The 18,103-nt window shown below is 44.9% G+C and overlaps 1 protein-coding gene across 8 annotated transcripts in view; it reads left to right on the top strand.

Moving 5' to 3' along the window:
- The window catches only part of SH3GLB2 (SH3 domain containing GRB2 like, endophilin B2), a 175,152-nt gene that overhangs the window by 34,971 nt on the left and 122,078 nt on the right, over nt 1-18,103 (top strand). For all 8 annotated transcript variants that reach the window (XM_073600121.1, XM_073600123.1, XM_073600128.1 and 5 more), the window contains exon 2: nt 11,024-11,242. In XM_073600121.1, coding sequence (XP_073456222.1) covers nt 11,180-11,242 — 63 coding nt within the window. In that variant the 5' untranslated portion in view covers nt 11,024-11,179. The remainder of the gene's footprint in view (nt 1-11,023; nt 11,243-18,103) is intronic.

Raw genomic sequence — 18,103 nt, 5'->3', positions numbered from 1 at the left:
GTTTTCTAATTAGTATTCTGTGTCTTCTTTTTCAGTAAAGTAGTACAAAGGACAGTCATAAAGAGCAGTAACCCATATTAGTCGCTCAGAAATCATCATTAAACTAAATAAACAAGTATGCATCATGTCATTGGTCATTAGAGGAAAATGTCCCAGCACTAGTATAAATGGTACCAAACATAGCCCTGTCCTTGATGTGAATGGAAACAATGGATGGCAGTCAATGCGTTGGTGGAAGAATGTCCTTGTGTCAGTGGAGAGCCCTAAGGTAGTCAGTAGGGTGCTAATCCTGCCCCAGAGCTGGTGACTTGTGATAAAGAAGCCTCCCAGCATTGGTGGTCAGTGACACTCCCCCCCCGCGTAGGTGGTCATTGGGGAATAAGTGGTTCTAAAATACTCCCTCCTCCTGCAGCATTGCTGGTCAGTTGGTTTCACTTTAATTAAGGCCTCATTCATACAGGCATACTTATGAGTACCCTTGTGCGAAGGGCTGTCTTCTCCCGTATGGGATGCACAGGTGTTCCATGCATTCCATCCCATTCATGTATATTGAGACACAGCGGGATCCAATTTAATAGCTGTGGGTGTGTGTTCCTAAGCACACACTGTCTGTGCGCCCACATGGCAATCAGATTGGGACCAGCACCTGTGTCAGTGCAACCACTGCGTCTCAGTAGACATGAATGGGACTGCCTGTATGCAGGTGCACAGAACACCTGTGCATCCTTTGCAGGTGAAGGCAGCCCCTCACACAGGTGTACGCATAGGTACGCATGTGGGAATGAGGCCTAAGAGCTTCACATCACATGGAGCATCATCTCACCATCTTCTTTTGAGAGATCACTGCCAGAACTATAATCTGCATTGTTGGGGCTGGTGACCATGCAGGTGACCAATACAGGGTTATTGAAATCCTTGGCAAGGCATGTCAATCCATACATAGATTGGTTTAAAAACCCAGGCATTTTTAAATTAAAATATTCAAACAAGACCTAAATCTGCATTGAGTTCAGGGTCTAATGCTAGCTGTACACTGCTAGATATTTAATCCAAATCCTAAAGAATGTTAATCGGGGTATTACATCTTTAGCGCTGCCCTCTTGAGGGTCGCAAGATAAATCAATATACCTCTGGTTGCCCTGACCCTGTGAGTCCTCTGACACCCTGGGTTCAAACATGTTTCCCTTAAATACCAGCAGCAATAAGGTAATACACCAGAATTAGTTAAATCAGGAATAGTTTACTCAATGAGATGAATTGGAAAAGAATCAAAGAACAAACCTGAGTTTTTTTTTTTTCAAATAAAAGTTTATTCAGATGCAGGAAGGCCAAGGGCCCGATAATACAGTTTGTACAGAAACGTGCATCGAGGACGCAGCCTCAAGCACCCATGCAAATAACAGAACAATAATAATGACATCCAATACAGAGACTTTCATGTATTAATAAAGAAAAGACAAAAGGGATATACACATGCGAAAGACTACCACTCTGCTTTATTACTCATCTTGTTAGGAAGCCCTTTTTTTCCTGCCATTTTCCTTTTTCCACAATAAAATACTAAGTCAATAGAATTATAGAGAAAAATTAAATGAGAGACAAACAGAAAAAAAAAAAAAAGGAAAGAGCAGGGGGATAGGAAGGCGGAGGAATGGGGTAAATGGGGGAGGTAAGAGGGGAGCACGGAGTCGGCGAGCTAGTATGTCCTGTGACAGCTTCCTCTGATTAGCCGTCTACTGTATTTCTTGAGTCCGATAAAAGAGCACGGCCCTCATCTGAAAATATATATAGCATCCAACCTGTCCAGGTCTTATCATATTGTTCTTTTTGGTTGCGCGCTGTGAGTATAAGATCCTCCATATTCCTAACATCCTCCACCTTTTTAAGCCACATACCCATACTTGGAGTCCTAGTAGATTTCCATAACAGTGGGATACAAGCCTTTGCCGCATCTAGAAGATGACGGGTCAGGGATTTTTTGTATGCCTTTCTGGACATGGTGGTTGCGTGGAGCAGAAAGGTGGCAGGGTCAGCTGTAACGGGGCGTTCTGTGAACTTTTGTATGGTCTGTTGTATAGATCTCCAAAACTGCTCCAGCCTAGGGCAGGACCAGAACACATGGAGAATCGTGCCCGATTCTTCACCACATCTCCAGCAGAGTCCTGATGAGGATGGGAAGAATTTTTGTAACTTTGCAGGTGTGTTGTACCATCTGGTGAGTAACTTGTAGTTTGTTTCTTGTGTCTTAGTACATATTGAGGACTTAAATGTAAAATGTAAAATGTTCTGTTTTTGCTTTGATGAAAGGGTACACTGTAAGTCTCTTTCCCACGCCTCCAGAGAGGGTAGCTGAAAGTTATCTGGGGGAATGTTTAACAGCTGATATGTCAACGACAATGAGTGGGGTAGGGCACCCTCTTCCGAGCAGTATAATTCGTAGGTGGTCAGCGCGCGTCCAAATTGTTTCGAGGAAGGGAGAGATCTAAGGAAGTGGCTAAGCTGTTGAGCCCTCCAGAAATCTAAACGGAACGGACCCTCCGGTCGCATGAGGTCGGCAACAGAGACCCAATTTCCATTTGTAATGAAGTGGGATGCTTGCGAGAGACCCGTATTGCACAGAGATTTAAAGATTGGATCGGTATACCCCGGGCTAAATTCTGGAGTGCCCAATATTGGGCGCAGTGGGGAACCAAACGGAGCGAGGTGTACACGAGCGAAAAGCGATGCGCCGGTTTGCGTGGTGACCCCTATTAAGGGGTGCCTCTTTACGTTTTCCGGTAAGAAAACGTGACACCATGTGGCCCTGTTTAATGGTACGGGGCACTGACTCTGTTCTAATTGTGTCCATAGCTTCGTGGATTGGTGGCGGTTCCAATCAATAATTCTGGTCAGGTGGGTTGCTTGATGGTATTTGCGGAGGTCCGGTACTGCAAGACCTCCATATGCTTTAGGTAGGGTGAGTAGTCTTTTATTAAGTCTGGGTCTCTTGTGTGCCCAAATAAAATTGAAAAAAAGGGCACTAGCCTGGACAAAATAGTGCGAGGGTATATGGACCGGTAACGCTTGTAACAGGTACAAAAATTTTGGCAGAATGCACATCTTCAGGATGTTACATCTACCAAACCAGGAGTATAGACCTGTGTTCCAAGTGGAGAGAAGGGATCTGACCTTAGTTAGAAGCGGAGGGAAGTTTAGGCCGAATGTCTGGGATAGTTTTGGGGGAAGGTATGTGCCAAGATATTTTAATGCTGTGGTGGTCCACCTAAATTTGAAGCTATTTTGAAGAACAGAGAGATGGCGAGGGGACATCCCCACCCCCATTGCCTCTGATTTGTTAAGATTGATCTTCAGATTGGATAATTTACCATAGGATTCAAATTCTTGGAGTAGGTTGGGCAGGGAGATTACTGGGTTGGTGAGAGTAAACAGCATGTCATCTGCATATGCCGCTATTTTCTGTTGTGACCCTCCCACATCCACCCCCGCTATGTCCGGATGAGCACGCACAGTCCGCAGAAAGGGTTCCAACAACAGGGCGAACGGGAGTGGGGACAGGGGACATCCCTGGCGGGTCCCGTTTCGAATTGCAAAGGGAACCGACAGTATCCCATTAGCACGAACACGTGCCAAGGGATTGGATTATAGTGATTCTATCCAAGACAACATCCTGCCTCCCAGACCTATATGTTTTAGGACCGAGGTCATGTAACGCCAATCCACCCTGTCGAAGGCCTTCTCCGCATCCGTGCTCAAGAAAATGCAAGGGGTCTTATGTTGGTTAACTACATGTAGGATGTTTAGGACTTTAATCGTATTATCCCTGGCCTCTCTGGTTGGGATAAACCCCACTTGATCCAAATGAATCAGGGAGGGGAGATATGTTTGGAGTCTAGTGGACAGTATTTTTGTAAAAATTTTTAAGTCTAAATTTAGTAGCGAGATTGGCCTGTAGCTTCCGCACATCCCCGCATCTTTCCCCTCTTTTGGAATTACTGCAATATGTGCTAGCAGCGTATCTCTGGGGATATGTGTACTAGAATCCAGTGAGTTAAAGAATTTGTGTAAGTGGGCTCCCAGGGACGGAAGTAGGGATTTATAGTATAGAGCCGTAAAGCCATCCGGTCCCGGTGCCTTCCCTAGCTTCATGGCTTTAATTGCACTTTGAATTTCCTCCATAGAGATGGGTTCATCCAATAACTCACTGGCTTCAGCTGGTAATTTGGGCATTCCAGATTTACACAAATAATCTTCTATATGGGATTGTGATGTGGGTGTCCGCTGTAAATTATATAGGGACGAGTAAAAGTCTTTGAATTCCGTGGCTATCTGTTGTGGGAGAGTCATCCTCTGTCCAGAGGACGACATTATGTGGGGGATATAATTTGCAAGGTGTTGTTCCCGGAGTGATTTGGCCAGTAGTTTCCCACACTTGTTCCCTGACTCATAAGACACCCTTCTACAGATTTGCATTGCAGCTTTTGCTCTAAATTGCATTAAATCCGTGATTTTGGTACGTAAGAGCACTAGTTCCGCCTCTCCCTTGGGTGTTTGGGCATGTTTGTGTCTTGCCTCTGCTAAGTGTAGGTCCTGTAAGAGAGCTGTCAGTTGTTTCGATCTGTCTCGTTTGATACGTGTCCCATGCTTGATTAGGATGCCGCGGATCACCGCTTTATGTGCCTCCCAAACAATACCAGGGTCACTATCAGGGGTATTATTGAGTTTAAAGTAAAACTCTAATTCTCTTGTTACATCCTTAAGCACTTCTTCGTCCTGTAGGAGGCTTTCATTTAGTCTCCAGGTCCTTGGTCTGTCTGTAGTGTTGTCGGTCAGGGCATACGTCAGGAGAACTGGAGCGTGGTCAGACCATGTGATGGAGCCTATCTTGGAATCTCTAAGGGCATGTAATTGGGCATGAGGTATCAGGAAGTAGTCGATTCTGGAATATTGTTTATAGGGGTTAGAGTAAAAGGTGTAGTCGCGTTCATTCGGATGTAGGAGCCTCCATACATCAATCAACTGCGCCTTATGTAATGCTTTAGAAATCCTTTTCCTAGTCCTAGGAGTGACAGAGGAGGTCCCCGATGAGGTATCCTCAGAAGGGATAAGCGGGATATTCAAATCCCCCCCGACTATAAGATGGCCTCTCGCAAATGTCACCAGGTCTTCTAACACCTTAACCAGAAAATTGTCTTGTTGGGCGTTTGGTGCGTAAATGTTTGCAAGGGTCACCATGATGCCTCCAATCTCCCCCCTGAGGAACAGATACCTCCCCCCTGGGTCATACATTGTATCCGCACATTTCCAGGGTACTCTGTTGGAGATTAATATGGATACTCCACGTGTTTTAGTGGATCCATTTGTGGCGTGATATACCGCCGGGAAGTGCCTACCCCTCAAGACAGGGAGACCGCCCTCTTTGAAATGTGTTTCCTGTATTAGGGCTAGGTCTGTCTTATGGCGTTTTAGGTCCTGTAGTAACATGCGCCGTTTTTCCGGCACGTTCAGGCCCTTAGCATTCAATGAGAAGACATTCACCGACTCCATGTCTCCCGTGAAAAAAAAAAAAAACCCCTGAACTAAATAAAAGGGAAGGTGGGGGAGGGTGTAGAGGTAGGGTGAAGCAGAAGCTCAAGAGATAGAGAAACGTAGAATAGTAAAGAAGAAGAAGAGAGAGGGTTCAAAGACTAGTAAACACCAGTCTAAAACAGAAGGTGTTTTCTATGTAAGTAGCACCCTAGTGCTAAGACGCTCTCTGGAATTAGTCCAGTAATCGAGCGCAGGCCTAATTAGGGTAGTGGAGAGAAATAGCCAGTAAGGAGCTCGCTGGCTACCCCTCTGCATCCCTTATTACGTGGTATTTGTCTACAACTATTCTATGACGGTCAAAATACATATTAAATTGAAGGCACAAAATTCGGCTCTGGTATAGAATAACATATATTATTATTATGCAAGCTGTATGCATGTTGGTACCAGTTGTGTCATACACTTCTATAGGTTTCAAGCAGCTCCCAACTTCTAAAACTGCAACTTATAAAACTGTAGTTTGCCTGTCATTAAACTTAAACATGTTATCCTAGCTGTCCACAATTATCTTATGGCTGTGTAAGATGGGTCATTCAGAGACCACAGTCATGGAAAGCGCTATCAGATCTAATCCTTCCCCCACTCACCCTTTTAAGTGTTATAGTTTGCGGCTATCTCCATGTGAAATGAGGCTGGTAAACTCAGTGTAACCAAGACTTATGCCATCTCCCTCCCCAGTGTTATACCTGAGACACGGGATCAGGTCCGGTACGAGCTGGGTCAGTCAAGGAGAGTCACAAACAGAGCCTTATACCTGTTGAGAGTGTCCCATAGTCCGGATGACCATGTTGACTTTATTCTTCTTCGCTGTTCCTCAGGCTTTCGTTTGGCTACAGCAAGGAAAGTCCCGACTTAAGCAGCTTGTATAGCTTTCGCCAGTGGCGTACGGGTAGATTGCTCTGACTAGATCCAATTATCGGCATTGTGCATATATGTGTCGCTGAAAACTAAAGTTTCTCCATGAGAGTTCTCTCGTGACTTTCCTCCCTTTCTCTTGGAGCGTTGGCGCTATGCGCATGTCAGAGAGCTTTGGGATTTACACCGCAGGACAGCTGACACTTGCTAGGTGTCAATAGCCATGTGTGAACCGAAGGAGTCTGAGAGGCAGCATACTGTAGGCAGGCACGAAAGAAAAACAACAAAAGGTTGCCCAACACAGGAAGGGTACATGAAACTCCCTTCCAAAGAACAAACTCATGGGGCTGTTTGTATTGCCACGGAGATCCATGCTCAGGGATCCCTCCTCCCTTCAGCCGAGGGTGAGCGGTTCCTCCTGCGAGCTCTTTGCTGGCGTGGTGGCAGCTGGTTCTGGCGGGGATCGTTGCCTATTCGGTTCCTCGGGTTTGGGACGAACGCCAGCCAGTCTGGCACCGGGATCGGCTCAGCGGCTATGAATTCGAAGAAAGCTGGCAGATCAAGCGGAGTGCGCAGGGTGAAGAAGGAAGTTCCCTTTCGGAATGTAACCGCTAGTGGGTATCCCCAGCGATATGTGCAGCCTTGGCGTTTGGCAAACTCCAGATCTGGTCTCAGCAGCGCTCTCCTCTGAAGCGTTGCTCTGGATAGGTCAGGGAGGATTTTAATCATAGCACCGTCCCATTCCACCTCACCTTGATCCCATGCCTTCCTCAAAAGGAGTTCTTTCTGGGTATAACGGTGGAGCCGACACAGAACATCCCGGGGTCTCTCCGGATCGGTCGGCTTGGGGCCCAGTGTTCTATGCACTCGGTCTAATTCCAGGGGCGGCGGATCTGTGCCCAGGAGCTTGTGAAAAATGGCGGTGACCGATGATGCCAGGTCTTCTGCGGTTGTGGTTTCGGGGATGCCTCGCAGCCGCAGGTTATTGCGGCGGCTGCGGTCCTCCAAATCTTCCAAATTAAGTTGTAGGTCAACTGCCTTTGATGTCTGTGTCTCTTGTGCCCTCTCCAGCGCTAGAACCCGCTGTGTGAGAGAAGATACCGTCAAGTCATTAGAGTCTACCTTGGCTGTCAGATCCTGTACCTCTGTCCTCAGCTCCTGCATATCTCTGCTGTGCGCCTCCTCCAGTCTGAGAATGAGGGACTCCATGTCGGATCTAGAGGGCAAGGCCTCGATATCCGCCTTAGTAGGTAGGGTTTGTAGAATGCTCCGGAGGTCCTCCGGAATACCGCTGTGCCGCTGCGACGAGCTTGCCATGTCTGCTCTGGGTGTCTCTGAGATGTCAAACACCGAATCTGAGGTCGTGGATGGGACCGGTAAGTCTGATTTGTTCGTCTCGCTCTGGGCTAGACCACGAGGCGACGTAGCAATGGCGCCTGGAGATGTCCTCTGCTGGTCTTTGAAATAGCGCTTAATACCACTCCGGGGGGTCAGGAAGCTGGAACCGCTGACTGAAGAACGTGTCTTGTATCTTTTAGTAGATATCATGCCTTGCATGTAGTAACGAAAAGCCGTCAAATAGTGGGATACCGAGGGGCAATACCAGGAGCTCACAGATAATGCTTCCTCACTCGGCCATTGCTAAGCCACTCCCCCCACAAACCTGAGTTTAACCCTAAAAAGGTTGTCTTACAAAGGATATTATTGGTAGCAAAATAACTATCACCTTTATGATTCAAACATTCAACAGTGTACACTATATTCCCTATACTCAAATAAGTGCATATAATGTCTATGTGAGTGGGCTACAGAAGAGCAGAGGAATGACTCTTAGGAGTGTCAGACCCCTCTCTACTGCTCCTTCACATATGAATAGGAAAACAACAGATAAACAAGTACAACTTCAGCAAACAGTAACTGTAATACAATTCAACCTGCTTTTACAGAGAGTTTTTGGTGAAATGCAGCTTTTCAAGCTATGATATGCTGGAAGAGATCTTTGAACTAAAGATGGTAATGGGTGCAGGAAACAATGATGTCTATATATATATATATATATATATATATATATATATATATACATACACAGTGTCTATCAGGCTGGGCTATTGCCCGCTCACCACACTGGAACAGAAGAGGATGATGATGATAAGGATGATGATGATGATCTCTTAGGAATGTGGCTCAAGGGATGACCTCCAGCCTCCGCCATGCCACGCCACACCACGGCTCACACAAATCAAATATCCCTGCAGGGTGGATGGAACAGGAGCGGCCTCCAGGCTGCTGCCGGACAATGAAGGGGAACTGTCCGCAGGTGTTCTTCCAGATCCCTGCAGGGTAAATCCGCCAGAGCAGGCTGCAAAACAACTGCAGCTTACCCTGTAACAGATTCCCTGCATGCAGATCCATGCCGGTCCCAAGAGAGCGCGCCAGGCTCTAAGCCTGTTCCTTTATAGTCCCTCCCAGTGGTCTGTTCTTCTCCATCAGCCAGCTGGTAGTTGTAGTTTCACATAATTCAGCAAGAGGGTGTTTCCTACCTGTATGGACTACATGTCCCAAGATGCTTTGCTCTGTCTTGTCTCTGATTTAGAAAGTAACAGGACATCCCACACTGGAACACTAGAGGGAAACCGCTTCCTCTGAAACAATGCCACACAGTGTCTTCTGATTGCAGGAATAAACAGATATCCAGCTCCTGGCCACACATCATTGACTCAACAAGTTCCTATGAATATATTTGTTTGACTGCCATGCCAATGTTAATGAAATGAAGGAATGCAAAGTAGATTTAAACGTACAGTCTAAGTACATAAGTCGAGGATGTTATAGTGGATATACAGAATACATTGCAATATACTAGATTATACTTATAATTTGGAACATACTCTATACTTCTAAATTGACCAAAACTTTCATTTGCATTGTTCTTCCATGCATTCACTTTTTTTCCAGACTAATAACCACATTAGGGGCTCATTCATGCAATTTGCAGTGATTTGTGTTTTCCGCACTGGATAAACGCAAGTTCTTGCTAAGGAACATAGAAAACAAGTGTTTTCCAAGTACCCCGTTTGCACTGCAATGCTTTTTGTGATGTGTGTTGCGGAAAAATGCAGCATATCTGCATCTTTCTCTGCTGGACTGGATAGCAATACAGCGCAATGCACTGCACCGTTGTGCAGGGACACGAATGAAGTGTCACTATGAAAAAAAAAAAAGAACAAAACAAATAAAAAATAAAAAAAAGTGCAAAGCGCAACACAACATTATGCTGCGTTGTGTGAACCAAGCCTTAGGCCTCTTTCACACGGGGCAGATCAGTCATGATCCGCCCCGTGAACACACGCTGGCTCAGCGGGGATCGCTCCGCCGATCCCCGCTGAGCAGGAAGATGACAGGTGCATCGCTGCACGCTGTGCAGCGACGGACCTGTCAGAGCGCCGCTCTCCCCTATGGGGGATCGGATGATGACGGTCCGTAGTGTCCGTCGTCATCCGATCCGATCCGAAAACGGAGGGAAAAGTAGGTTTTTCCTCCGTTACACTTTTCGGATCGGAGCGGGGTCGGATGTCAGCGGACATGTCACCGCTGACATCCGACGCTCCATAGGGATGACTGTATGTCCGTTTTTCATCCGAAAACGGATGGATGAAAAACGGACATACGGATCATCCGTGTGAAAGAGGCCTAACTAGAAGAATTTTGTTAGTTCAGTTAGGATATGATAAACATTTTGCATTCTTATTCTTCTTTGATTTTTTTTAGGCTCACTACAGTTAAAAAAGATCATTCATTCGGAATCATTCACACGGGAACATACATACCTCCCAACTTTTTGAGATGGCAATGAGGGACACCTATCAGCAAAAGTATGCAGGCATAGGACACACCCCTTGCCACGCCCACTTAAAGGAGACTTGTACAAAAAACAAGATTAGTTAAACCCACAAGTGCTTTTTTTACCACTACTATTCCTTTATTTTGGCTTTTGGAATTTACAAATGCAGCAATTTAGAAATCAGATGAAAGGTTTAGCACTGGTAAACACTTTTTGAAGAAAAAAGTGCATTTTATATACAGCTATATAGATCAGACCAAACTGAGGGACAAATCAGGACAGAGGGACATTGCTCCAAATCAGGGACAGTCCCTCAAAATCAGGGACAGTTGGGAGCTATGGAATATATGTAGTTTCTGCATGAAATGCAGAACTAGCAGAAAATCCTGTGTAAAATAATTGCACTTAGGTGCGGTTAGACACGTACAATTCTCCTTTCATTCCAATGAATGACTACACTTTTATCTGGATTCATGCCTGCAGATGCAGCGGTGTGTATGGGCTCATTGGGTACTATTGTGTTGCATTAAATTGCACACATAACTATACGCTGTGTGCATCTAAATGCCACGTTTTTTTTTTTTTTTCTGCTCGTGTGAATGAGCTCTTAGAGAATTGAACAAACATTTTGAAAATTCATGTTTTTAAATGAAAATCTAACGTTGTATGTATTTGTTCACTTTTTTTTCTTTTCTAACCTAAACGGAATATTGACTCAAATGAATGCTTCTCCTTTAACAGGTTGAGCAGTCGATGCTGGATAAAGTGGATGGAGTAAGCTGGATGATGTGTGGGATGGATTGAGCTTCCCTGGCCTGTAGCAGTGGGTGGGAAGATCTGGGAGTAAAGGCAGCTGATGCATAACACACAGGACATTGGCAAGCTGCAGCTGACACCATGGATTTCAATGTGAAGAAGCTAGCCTCTGATGCCGGGATATTCTTCACCAGGGCAGTGCAGGTAAGAGCCAAGCACAAGGATGCAGGGATGGAGGGGGGTGATGATGATTAGAAGAGGGTTCTGGGATCTGCCCCCCACACCCCTCCCTTCTGCAGCATCCTCTGACAGCTGATGCTTCTTATCCCTCCATCTTTGCTGCACTCTGTGCTTCTCCCATTATACAGCCCACCACCTGCTGCCATGAGCCAGGATCTCCCCTGCCAGTCTGCCAACTGCTTCCAACTGTAGGCAGGGCTGGCCACCGCACCCGCCACTATTCTCATAGGGAGTAGTGGGCAGCTGCAGAACATCTAGCTGCATCAGCAGGCTTATTCACCAGGGTAGCGATGATGTGCAAAGCACCCTAAGCCACAGAAACCAAACTGATATCAGTTTACTGTAATCTGATCCCTGAAAGAGGAATTCTAATGGATTGCTATGGGCCTCTGCACATTGAATAAGCCCAATGGATTATTATGATAACTGGAGGAGGGAGATCAAAGTGACAGTTGTGTTTAAGCACATAGTGATTATGTACATAGTAGTTCTGCAACAGAGGCACTCCTTATGTGTACCTATCACCTGTTATCCCTGATAGTAAGGATTTACTGGATGGGCTAAACCAGACTTCATGATGTTGGGGATCTGTGCTTTTTTTTTTTTTTTTTTTTTTTTTTTTTCCTTTTGTTGCCCCTACAGCAGTGTTTAATAATAAACAGTTGCAAACTGTTTAAGAAGATAAACTACAAAGTATATTAATCAATGCATCTTTTAAACTGTCATTGTAACATTTAACTGAAAATAATTCATTATGGGACTTTCATATGTTTATGCAATGTTCCATATCCTGTTTACTGCATAAATAACAATGTTTCCTTCCTTCTGAAAATGCTTGTAACCTGGCAGTCTCTGGCTCCAAGCTGAATTCCAGCAAAGGCAATGTTACACTGGTCCAGCTTGGATCAATGTAAATATGTATGTGCCATACCTGTGGGATCCCCTTGGTACCTGGAAATCACAGTAGTAGGCACCGCTACTACAGTGATTTCCGCCAACTCCCGGGTTCTGTTCTGAGCAGCTGCACTGCAGGTTATCTAACACAGGAGGTTGCATGGGTGTCATTCTGAGAAAAATGTTCATATTCTCAATGCATGAAAAGTGTTTTGTAATTGGATGAGATAGACATTGGGATATCACCACCTCGTCCAATCAGGGAATGCTTTGTATTCATTGAGAATGTCGATTGTTCCTGAATGCTGCCAGTGCCCAGCAAGTGACCTCCTGTGTTCACCGTGCACCAGAGCAGCTGCTCGGCATGGGACCCAGATACTAGTGTTGAGATCACTTAGTAGCAGTGCCTATTACTAAGGATCAGCTCAGGCATGTAAGGAAGTCAGCACAGCGCTAATCACAGGCAGTGAGACATTGTCCCGATGCGCGGCTACAGAGATCGGGAAATGTCTCACTGCCTGTGATTAGCACCGTGCAGTGCCGACCAGGGGCTGATCCAGAGCCTAGTCTCGGGAGGGGCACTGCCATAAAATTTTGCGAGCAATTTGTCGGGGCAGTGGCTGGTGTTGGCGCTTCAATCATCACAGCACCATGGTTGATGTGGGTGTCAGGATGATTGAGGCGCATTATTTATATTATTACATTGTAATGTAAAATGAAATCGTTCAACTCACCATAATGCAGAATCATTGGGAGTCACTTGCTACCGTCGCCTGCCACCAGATGCAGCGTGTCACTTGCCAATGTCGCCTGCCACAACGTGCGGATTGTCACTTGCCAATGTCGCCTGCCACAAGATGCGGATTGTGACTTGCCAATGTCGCCTGCCACAAGATGCGGATTGTGACTTGCCAATGTCGCCTGCCACAAGATGCGGATTGTCACTTGCCAATGTCGCCTGCCACAACATGCGGATTGTCACTTGCCAAGTTGCCAGTGGATGTGTCCCAGAGTGAGGGCGGGCAGTGAGAGATATTGTAACTCATTACCTCATCAGAATATGCATGCAAAAGCATGTTGCATTGCGGCCATCTTGGTACACCCTCACTTGTCAGCAGTAAGACTAGAGTTAGAAGTCGGCAAGCAGACATCTTTATAAACCCACCGGAGTCTTGCTTTTCACAGTTATTTTTAACAGTAAACTCAGCTTATTTAGTGAAATATAAGTTGAGTTTACTGTTAAAAATAACTGTGATAAGCAAGACTCTGGTGGGTGTATAAAGATGTCCGCTTGCCGACTTACAAACACTAGGCTTACTGTGGATGAGTGCGGGAGTACCAAGATGGGCGCGACGCAACGTCCCTTCAGTCACATTATCAGAAGGGGAGCCGCTTCAACACCTGCCTGATCGCTGCCTTGCTAAGCCTCAGTCACACGCCAGCCGCCCACTCCGGGCCGGCGGCATGATTACTCGCTCACCCGCCGGCTCAGGGCTCACCTGCTTGTATGTTCTTGCCTCGGGGGGTGCAATTGCCCCATTGCCCCCCCCCCCCCCCGGATCCACCCCTGGTGCCGACTTCCTGGCGGGCTCTGCACGAGCGGCTTGCGAACATGCCTGAGCTCATCCTTACCTACTCCCAGTGATTTCCAGCTTCCACGGGGATCCCACAGGTGTGTGTGTGTGTGTGTATATATATATATATATATATATATATATATATATATATATATATATATATATATATATATATATATATATATATATATATATATATATATATATATATATATATATATATATATATATATATATATAATATATATTCTCGATCCAAGCTGGACCAGTGTAACTATGTAAAAATTGCCATACCTATATTTCAGCTTTCAATGCTTCCTGGGTAACAAAGAGTGCGCAAACGCACAACCAATGAAGTTAGAACTGCTGACCTGCCTGCTTCTTTCAGGTCCTTTTATATTAAATAGATCCCATCACAAATTTTAACTCCAATCCAGATTATAGCACAGAAAAAATGTATTTTAAATACTTACTTGCAGCTTTTTTTCTTTCCATAAACAATTTTTATTGACTTGCACTGTGCCTCTAAACTTTCTCCCCCTCTCCTTGCACGTTATAGCACTCTCCTCTTCTCCTAATCACTGTCTGTGCTGGCCCAGCTCATTCACCCCTCCCCCACATCCTTTATATGTAGTAGCTAGAGGAGGAGCTAAAGGAAATACTAGACTAGAGTGTCCACTTTGAATCTGCATGGGCTGCTGACATCACATTGTAATTTGGTAGTACCCAGCAGCTGTCTCAAGGCTTTATGATTTCTACACAAGGGGCACATTTACAGTTAAATAATATGTATAAAAATGCATTAAATGCATATATATGATCATATGAGAAGAATGTTGTTGAAATTAATGCTATGGTGACAGGGCCTCTTTAAAGCCATTGGGTCAGCATGAAAGCTGGGCTGCTAGATTTTTAGGCCCCATTCACGTGAAAAGCTGGGGGCGGGAAGTTTGCTGCTTTCAGACGCAGCTAAATGCTGCCTCTGGACAAAGCTATACTCTGTGCTATGGCCACATACAGACTGGACGATTGGCTGCAGCCAGTTTAGCATGCTCTGTGAGCATTTTACTGCTCAGATGGGTACAATTGAACAGTGACAGTGGTCATTTCTTTGTACAGAGTACAAATCTGACAGCTGCCACTGCTGGCTAATACTGTTTGCACACTGTGTGTGTCCGCTACCTCCTGTCAGCTGTCCCTGTAAATGTGGCCTTAGATTATGATCAGTGGTGGCAGCCCCAATACTTTTCTTATGAGGGGTTCATCTTTGTCTAAAAAATAATAAATAAACAACATGTTTTTGCAAGTAAAAAAAAATGTGCATTTTTATTTTTTTTTTCTCAGCAGCCTTCGGAGCTATTTTGGATTGTGGGTGCAATGTCAGGCTCTTGCAGGCGCTTCATACAGCTCACTGCCTATGCCTTTGTATGGGCAGACTATTGCTGAGCTGCAATAAGCGCCAACGGACTATGAGGGCGCTGATGATCACCCTCGTAGTCAATTGAGAACTACAAGTATGTCTGCCCCGGTGGCAGGTGGGATTTGTCGTTTTTTTCATTCAAAGACCGCTGTGAAAGAATGACATGGCTGTATAGGCGGAGTCCTGCACAGCTTCTCTGATTTTTAATGTGACAGAGGCTGTGGGGGAGAGTAATCCCTGTCCACTGTCACGGGGTGAGGGGGGGGGGGGGGATCAGGGAGTGATGGACTGACGATTAGCAACAGGTTACACCACAAATACGTCTGTAACATGTTGTTAAAGCTGAACTTGGCACAATGTAATCGCTCTAAAAATATTGTGACTATAGATTATTTTGTTTAGAACACAGTAATATACAGTGGGGACGGAAAGTATTCAGCCCCCCTTCAATTTTTCACTCTTTGTTATATTGCAGCCATTTGCTAAAATCATTTAAGTTCATTTTTATTGCTCATTAATGTACACACAGCACCCCATACTGACAGAAAAACACAGAATTGTTGACATTTTTGCAGATTTATTAAAAAAGAAAAACTGAAATATCACATGGTCCTAAGTATTCAGACCCTTTGCTGTGACACCTTGAGATGGTTCTACACCTTCATTTGAGTCCAGCTGTGTTTGATTATACTGATTGGACTTGATTAGGAAAGCCACACACCTGTCTATATAAGACCTTACAGCTCACAGTGCATGTCAGAGCAATTGAGAATCATGAGGTCAAAGGAACTGCCTGAAGAACTCAGAGACAGAATTGTGGCAAGGCACAGATCTGGCCAAAAAATTTCTGCTGCACTTAAGGTTCCTAAGAGCACAGTGGCCTCCATAATCCTTAAATGGAAGACGTTTGGGACGACCAGAACCCTTCCTAGAGCTGGCCGTCCGGCCAAACTGAGCTATCGGGGGAGAAGAGCCTTGGTGAGAGAGGTAAAGAAGAACCCAAAGATCACTGTGGCTGAGCTCCAGAGATGTAGTCGGGAGATGGGAGAAAGTGGTACAAAGTCAACCATCACTGCAGCCCTTCACCAGTCGGGGCTTTATGGCAGAGTGGCCCGACGGAAGCCTCTCCTCAGTGCAAAACACATGAAAGCCCGCATGGAGTTTGCTAAAAAAAACACCTGAAGGACTCCAAGATGGTGAGAAATAAGATTCTTTGGTCTGATGAGACCAGGATAGAACTTTTTGGCCTTAATTCTAAGCAGTATGTGTGGAGAAAACCAGGCACTGCTCATCACATGTCCAAAACAGTCCCAACAGTGAAGCATGGTGGTGGCAACATCATGCTGTGGAGGTGTTTTTCAGCTTCAGGGACAGGCGACTGGTTGCAATCAAGGGAAAGATGAATGGGACCAAGTACAGGGATATCCTGGACGAAAACCTTCTCCAGAGCGCTTAGGACCTTTAGACTGGGCTGAAGGTTTACCTTCCAACAAGACAATGACCCTAAGCACACAGCTAAAATAACGAAGGAGTGGCTTCACAACAACTCAGTGACTGTTCTTGAATGGCCCAGCCAGAGCCCTGACTTAAACCCAATTGAGCATCTCTGGAGAGACCTAAAAATGGCTGTCCACCAACGTTTACCATCCAACCTATCAGAACTGGAGAGGACCTGCAAGGAGGAATGGCAGAGGATCCCCAAATCCAGATCTGAAAAACTTGTTGCATCTTTCCCAAAAAGACTCATGGCTGTATTAGATCAAAAGGGTGCTTCTACTAAATACTGAGCAAAGGGTCTGAATACTTGGGACCATGTGATATTTCATATATTCTGTGTTTTTCTGTCAATACGAGGTGCTGTGTGTACATTAATGAGGAAAAAAATGAACTTAAATGATTTTAGCAAATGGCTGCAATATAGCAAAGAGTGAAAACTTTAAGGGGGGTCTGAATACTTTCCGTCCACACTGTATGTCACTTACTCTGACTAGGTACAGCAGTGTATATATATGTGTGTGTGTGTGTGTGTGTGTGTGTGTGTGTGTATGTGTATGTGTGTGTATGTGTGTATATATATGTGTATATGTATATGTGTGTGTGTATATATATATATATATATATATATATATATATATATATATATATATATATATATATACATACACATACATACATACATACCTTTTTCCTAATTTTAGATACTACACGATGGGGTTGACTTACTAAAACTGGAGAGTGCAAAATCTGGTGCACCTCTACATGGTAGCCAATCAGCTTCTAACTTCAGCTTGTTCACTTAAACTTTGAGAAAAAAAAACTGGAAGCTGATTGGCTACCATGCACAGCTGCACCAGATTTTGCACTCTCCAGTTTTAGTAAATCATCCCCACTATGTCCCAGCCCTGATGAAGGGGTCCTCTAGAACAGTGGTTCTCAACCCTGTCCTCAAGTACCCTCAACAGGCCATGTTTACAGGTTTTTCCTTTATCTTGCACAGGTGCTTTAAATCTGAGTGAATGGCTTGGTATTTTGGACAGATATTTTATCTAATTGAAATTCCCAAAACATGGCCTGTTAGGGATACTGCCACTGCTCTAGAACCCACCGAAGAATGGTTTGACTACTGTATGGATTCTTCCATTTGCCTACTGTATATCTGTGCTGCTCTCTTTTCTTCATACTCAAGTTGTTTCAAGAGCTCCTGGGGGCTCCGGTATGTCAGAGAGAAGCCTGGTATCAATCCCTTGAAATTAGAAGGCACAGTTTAGCAGGACACCACATCATTCCAGGGAGCCCAGCACTCCGAAATCACTCTTCATTAGATTTTCATTGAAGAGGAAGTTTAGTATACATTTTCCTGTATTTGGATACAACATTATACGCACTAGGTTATGTGTAATAATGTGTATCTCATTATTTGCAGGTAACTGCTTG

Source organism: Aquarana catesbeiana, linkage group LG09 (genome assembly GCF_042186555.1).
Source record: "Aquarana catesbeiana isolate 2022-GZ linkage group LG09, ASM4218655v1, whole genome shotgun sequence".
In the NCBI taxonomy this organism is placed as follows: domain Eukaryota; kingdom Metazoa; phylum Chordata; class Amphibia; order Anura; family Ranidae; genus Aquarana; species Aquarana catesbeiana.
Note: the sequence above shows the minus strand (reverse complement) of the source record. Positions and strands in the feature narration are given on the sequence as shown.